This window comes from Dipodomys ordii, unplaced genomic scaffold (assembly GCF_000151885.1).
Source record: "Dipodomys ordii isolate 6190 unplaced genomic scaffold, Dord_2.0 Scaffold74, whole genome shotgun sequence".
Taxonomy (NCBI): domain Eukaryota; kingdom Metazoa; phylum Chordata; class Mammalia; order Rodentia; family Heteromyidae; genus Dipodomys; species Dipodomys ordii.
The window spans coordinates 526,111-532,504 of NW_012267290.1; the positions used below are offsets into that span (position 1 = coordinate 526,111).

The following is a 6,394-nucleotide window of genomic DNA, read 5'->3' on the forward strand; positions in this document are numbered from 1 at the left end:
AGCTCCATCCATTTCCCTGCAAATGCCATTATTTTGTCATTTCTAATGGCTGCATAATATTCCATTGTGTATAGATACCACAATTTTTGGATCCATTCATGTGTGGTGGGGCATCTGGGTTGTTTCCATATCCTAGCTATTGTGAACAGTGCAAAGCCCAGTTTTGAACAGAATTTTTAAGCTACTGAAATGACTGAAATCCATCCTTAGAAACTTCTAAAATGACAAATAATATTAATGTTTTTTATTATGCCAGTACTGGGGTTTGAGCTCAGGGCTTAGGTGCTGGTCCTGATCTTTTTTTAAATTGTGAAAATACTGTACAGAGGGGTTACAATTACATGGGCAAGATAATGAATACATTTCTTATCAAGCATTGTAGCCTCCTCCTTTGTTTCCCCTTCCCATCCCATCCTCTCCCCCGCCCTACCCTGATCTTTTTCTTTCCCCCAAGACCAGCTTTCTGGAAGGGAGGGTGATTAATTGGCAGTAACAGTCTGATAGACTTTCTTGCCTGGGCTGATTTTGAGCCTTGATCTTTCAGATCTTAGCCTCCTGAGTAGCTAGGATTATAGGCATGAATCACCAGCCTTAATTTTTAAGTTCCTCTTGGGTCTGAAATCCTATTAACTTACAGATAATTGTTTAATTACCCAATCCTTAGCAAATTACAAGTATTTACAGGAATTAATTAGCATTTTATCAACCAAATATATGTATATGTACACATCTATAATTGTTTCTGTGTATCTTCATCTGCTTACATGAGCATGCATTCATTGATATCTCTGGCTTGTCCTGCACCACACAGACTTTATTCTACACTTTAACGGCTTACATTTTGATCAGATATTTATTTGGAGTTCGTTTTTGTGTAGTATGTGAGTATGTACACTTTTTTGCCTGGGGATGTGCAGACTGTCCAGCACCATATGTTGAAGTCTTTTTTTTCTATTGCCCCTTTGCTCAAATCAGTTGAATCGATATGGATTATTTCTAGCTATTTTCTCCCATTGACCTTTTTGGCTCTTCTCTGCCGTGGAACACAGTATCTTGATTATGTCTCAAATCAAGTTGTGACTGGTTTGGTTGTAATAACCTTCAAAGTCTTACAATTTAAGACTTTGATTTTATTTGGTAATAAAAATTACTGCTGTGTTTCTTTTTCCTTACTAGTTTCTCCTGAGTCCACTGTCTACCCCATCTTCAATGTGTCTTCAGTCAATGCAAAAAGGTAGGAATTGTTCTTGCTTTTTTTTCCTTGTTGGTTGTGGGGCTTGAACTCAGTGCTCTTCCCTGAGCTTTTTCCCTCAAGGCGAGCACTCTACCACTTTGAGCCACAGTGCTATGCCTGGTTTTCTGATAGTTAATGGAAGATAAAGAGTCTCATGGCTTTCCTGCAGAGGCTGAATTTGAACCACAATCCTCAGTTCTCTGGGTTTGAACCACAATCCTCAGTTCTCGGCCTTCTGAATCACTACGATTACAGGCATGAGCCACTGGCACCCAGCTCTTGCTTTAATATTGAAGTTAATTACATAGCCGTCTCCTTCTAATGCTATTTAAGTTGGAGAACATTTACTTCCCACTACGGGAAATACAAGAATAATATTGACAGTAGGATATAAAATTAGTTATTTTCATAGAAACTTTATAAGACTTTGTAGAGTTGAGAGATGGTAAAGATCCTCATGGTCTTGAAAGATAGCATATAATACTTGGCTGCTAACAATTAGTTTGTATCTATGATATTAATCTCCACAACAACCTAGAAGATAATTATTCTTATTTTGCATGTGTACTGACTAGAGCTTAAACTCGGAGCCTCAACCTCTCCCTTGTCTTTTTGCTCAAAGCTGGCATTCTGCCACTTGAGCCACACCTCCACTTCCAGCTTTTTGGTGTTTAGTTGGAGGTAAGAATCTCACAGACTTTCCTGCCTGGGCTGGCTCCAAACTATGATCCTCATATCTCAGCCTTCTGAGGAGCTATGTTTATTATGAGATTACAAGTGTGAGCCACTGGGGCTTGGAATGTGGCTTAGTGGTAGAGTGCTTGCCTAGCATGCATGAAGCCCTGGGTTCACTTCCTCAGTACCACATAAACAGAAAAAGCCAGAAGTGACGCTGTGGCTCAGGTGATAGAGTGCTAACCTTGAGCACAGAGAGGCTCAGGGACAGTGCCAAGGCCCTGAGTTCAAGCTCCAGGACTGCCAAAAAAAAAAATGGTGGGCTGGGAAGGTGGCTCAGTGGTAGAGTACTTGCCTTGTATGCATGAGGCCCTGGGTTTGATTCCTCAGCACCACATAAGCAAAAAGAAAAAAGCCAGAAGTTGTGCTGTGGCTCAAGTGGTAGAGTGCTAGCCTTGAGCTGAAGAGCTGAGGGACAGCGCCCAGGCCCAGAGTTCAGGCCCCAGGACCAGACCCCTCCCAAAATAAAAAAATGGTGTGAGCCACTGACTTGGTTGTGAAATTAGGCTTTGCAGGACCCAAAATGTCAGAAATCAACAGTTACTTGTATTAATAGTATATTACTGTAGTATAATACTGTTTCAAGTAGGTTAAGATTCTCCAGGTGCATCATCATGGTACTTGGGATTGAACCCATGGCTTTGTGCAAGTGTTCTGCCAGTTGAACCACACTGCTTTTGTTGGTTTGTTTTTTGGTGCTGATACTTGAGCTTGAATTTCAGGACCTTGTGCTCTTTCTGGGCTTTCTTGCTCATAGCTGATACTGAACCATTTAAGCTATACCTCTTGTCCTGTTTTGCTGGCTAATTGAAGATAGAGCCTTGCAGACTTAAAAAAGTTTCTTCCAGACTTTTCTGTCTAGGCTGGCTTCAAACTTTTTGTTCCAGGAAGATCATCCTCCCAAGTCTCATCCTCCTGAGTAGCTAGGATTACAGGCATGAGCCACCAGTGCCTGGCTTTTATTTGTATTTTGAAATAGGATCTTGTTAATTTTGCCTACGCTGATCAATACTCTTAAAAATTTTAATGCTGGGATTCTGCTTTCATTGTAAGGGGAAAAAATAAACTTATATACTCATTGCCTTAAAGAAAAGTTGTTGGATCCTGATACGGTGTCTGGTTGTCTGTGAGATTCGGTATCTACTTATTTGCTGTGGGTTACCTGGTAATTGCTTTGTATTTAATATAGATAAGTATTGTCTTAGTCTTTGTTATGGCAAAAAAGAAAGTTCTTTTGGGGAATGAAGTCAACTTGCAAAGTGATTCTATGTATGCCCAGTTGATTCCATAGAGGAAAGTTCCTTCGACTTGAAGTCAGAATACCAGGAGTCTAGTCTTAACACTGGGTTCCCTTGTGCAAATTACTGCCCCTCTCTGAATGCACTTCAGGTTTCTCTGTTACGTACTATTTATCAACTTTTGATTTCAAGATCTACAGCTGAAGAACAGATTTCTTTGGGATCCATGAGTGGTACTAACTTCTTGAAACAGGCTCAGAAAAATATGAACATGAGAGATACAAATAAAGAAACAAAAGACCAGCTCATCATTGTAAGTAAATTCAGAATAGAGTTCCTCTTGCATGTGGCTTTCATGTGTACAATATAAAGACAGACATTTATCTTAGCATTGTTAACCCGGGAAATAGCTATTTGGAGTTTTGTAAATGACACATTTGCTGCAGTGGTGGCACTGAAGACACTGCTGGGCAGTGCCAGTATTTTACTACAGTGCTGATGGTGAGTTATATCTAGATAAGAAAATTACTGATCAGCGAAACCTTTAATGGGAATAGCTATATTGAGTTAAACCTAGATTCAGTAAACTGGCCATAAGCCAATTTCGACTCCATGGCCTGTGAACTACAAATGGTTATTATATTTTAAAAAATTAGATGTGGCCTAGGAAAGCCTAAAATATTTGCTTTTAGCATTTCACAGAAAAGTTTGTCAACCCTAGTATTATTGCAGACCCAGGTGTTTGGTTTTTTTTGGTGGCAGTGACCAGAACTTTATGAGAGAAGGGGAATGGTAAAGTCAGCTATTCCTACTTCTCTACACTCGTAAATTATCTGTGCTTGTCTGAATTGTTACCACATATCATGTAATTACATGTACAATTAATTATGTGTAAAATTATATTCTTGGAGCAAAATTAAGAATGTTTTGCCATTCCCAGCCACTTAAAAATACTATTAATTACTATAGAAATCCTGTGTTTTTACTTTTTTCTCTTTGAAACAGACTTTTTTGGTCTTTCACTTAAAAGCTTTGTAAGTTTTGCTGTTCATCTTAACAATAATGTTTTGTTGTGTTTTTTTAAATTTTTTTAATGCTGGCCCTGGGGCTTGAACTTAGGGCCTAGACACTATCCTTAGCTTCTTTTGCTCAAGACTAGCAATCTACCAGTTGAGCCACTGTTCCATTTTCACTTTTTGTTGTTGTTTTGTTTAGTGGAGATAAAAGTCTCACAGACTTTCCTGGGATCATTAGATCTCAGCCTCCTGAGAGTTAAGATTACAGGTGTGAGCCACGAACACAACACCCAAGCCATTTGACTAAGTTTTATGATTTATTCTTATTCCTTAGACTGTGTGTATAGGAAGGAATAATAGAGCTTTTTTTTTTTAATCGGTCATGGGGCTTGAACTTTGGGCCTGGGCCCTGTCCCTCATTTCTTCATCATCTCAAGGCTAACTTGAGCCACAGCACCACTTCTGGTTTTCTGAGGTTTATTGGAGATAGGAGTCTCTCGGACTTTCCTGCGTGGGCTGGCTTTGAACTGCAATTCTCATATCTCAGCTTCCTGAGTAGCTAGGATTACAGGTGTGAGCTACTGGTGCCCAGCTTGTAGATTTTTTTTGGTCTGGTCGTAGGGCCTGAACTCTGGGCCTGGACGCTGTCCCTCAGCTCTTCAGCTCAAGGCAAGCGCTCTACCACTAGATCCACAGCGCCACTTTCAGCTTTTTTCTTTTTGCTTATGTGGTGCTGAGGAATCGAACCCAGGGCCTCATGCATGCAAGGCAAGTGCTCTACCACTGAGCCACCTTCCCAGGCCCTTGTAGAAATATTTATATGGACTTTTTCTTCTTCAATTGCAGGATGCAGGTCAAAAACATTTTGGGACTACTATGTGTAAGTCTTGTGGCATGATCTATTCTGCTGCCAACCCTGAAGATGAACTGCAACATGCCCAATACCACCAGAGATTCCTGGAGGGAGTTAAGTATGTGGTGAGTCAACATAATCTCCCATGTTGTAGCGATATGTCTTTCCATTAAGTATTGAGAAACACATAAAATCATTGCAGGTGTTTTTCTTTGTCCTTAAAAGTTGAAGCTGGGAAGTGGCGCTGTAGCTCAAGTGGTAGAGTGCTCGCCTTGAGCTGAAGAGCTGAGGGACAGTGCCCAGGCCCAGAGTTCAAGCTCCACGACCGACAAAAAAAAAAAAAAAAGTTGAAGCTGAAGCCAGGTGCTGGTAGTTCATACCTGTAACTCTAACTTCAGGAGGCTGAAATCTGGAAGATAATGTAGTTTGAGGCCAGCCTGGGCAGAAAAATTTGCTATTCTTATCTCCAAAATCATCAGCAAAAAAGGAGGGCTGGAGACGGGGATGTAGTGGTAGAGTGCCAGCCTTGAGCAAGAAAGCCAAGGAAATTCGAGGTTGAGTTTGAGCTCAAACCCAAATACCACCAAGAAAAAAAATGAGACTGACACTATTTTTTTTTAAAAATTAGCATTTATTTTATTTTTTTGCAGTACAACTGTTCATCAGAACCATGAGCCTCGCCTATGCTAGGCCAACACTCTACCAGTGATGTGTATTTATCCTAGTCCAAAGCTAGCTTTGAATAGTACTGTTTTAAACTTATAGTCTAAGAGTATTGTCCTTGATTGAGTATACACCTATGTATGTCCTGACTCCTGGCTGTGAGCAGAGCTCAACATCAAAACATAACACTCACTGCTGGCACTGGTGGCCCACACCTGTAATCCTAGAAGGAGAAAGAAAATAAATACTTTCCCATGGCTTCTCTAGGCTCTTTCTGTTCTGAGACCTGTTCTCCCTCTTTTTTTTTTTTTTTTTGTCGGTTGTGGGGCTTCAACTATGGGCTTGTGTCTCTCAGCTCTTCAGCTCAAGGCAAGCGCTCTACCACTGCAGCCACAGCACCACCTCTGGTTTTCTGCCCCAGCTGGCTTTGAACTGTGATCCTCAGATCTCAGCTTCCTGAGTAGCTAGGATTACAGGTGTGAGCGAAGGCGCCTGGTGCTCCCTCCTTTTTATCAAGGGTCTTTCTAGTGTGTGCGTGAACACGCATACACAAATATAAAGAGAATGTGTGTATATGTATAAATGCTCTGTACAATCTGTTCACATCAGCCAGAGAATTCTCTACAAATCTTTGTCTTCCCCTGTTACTTTTAAT

At 40.7% G+C, this 6,394-nt stretch overlaps 1 protein-coding gene across 1 annotated transcript in view; it reads left to right on the plus strand.

Moving 5' to 3' along the window:
* Esco2 (establishment of sister chromatid cohesion N-acetyltransferase 2) overlaps window positions 1–5,256 on the plus strand; it is a 10,560-nt gene extending 5,304 nt beyond the window's left edge. The window contains exons 5-8 of the mRNA XM_013024191.1: window positions 1,177–1,234; window positions 3,400–3,520; window positions 5,070–5,201; window positions 5,251–5,256. Coding sequence (XP_012879645.1) covers window positions 1,177–1,234; window positions 3,400–3,520; window positions 5,070–5,201; window positions 5,251–5,256 — 317 coding nt within the window. The remainder of the gene's footprint in view (window positions 1–1,176; window positions 1,235–3,399; window positions 3,521–5,069; window positions 5,202–5,250) is intronic.
* The last annotated feature ends 1,138 nt before the right edge of the window (window positions 5,257–6,394 follow it).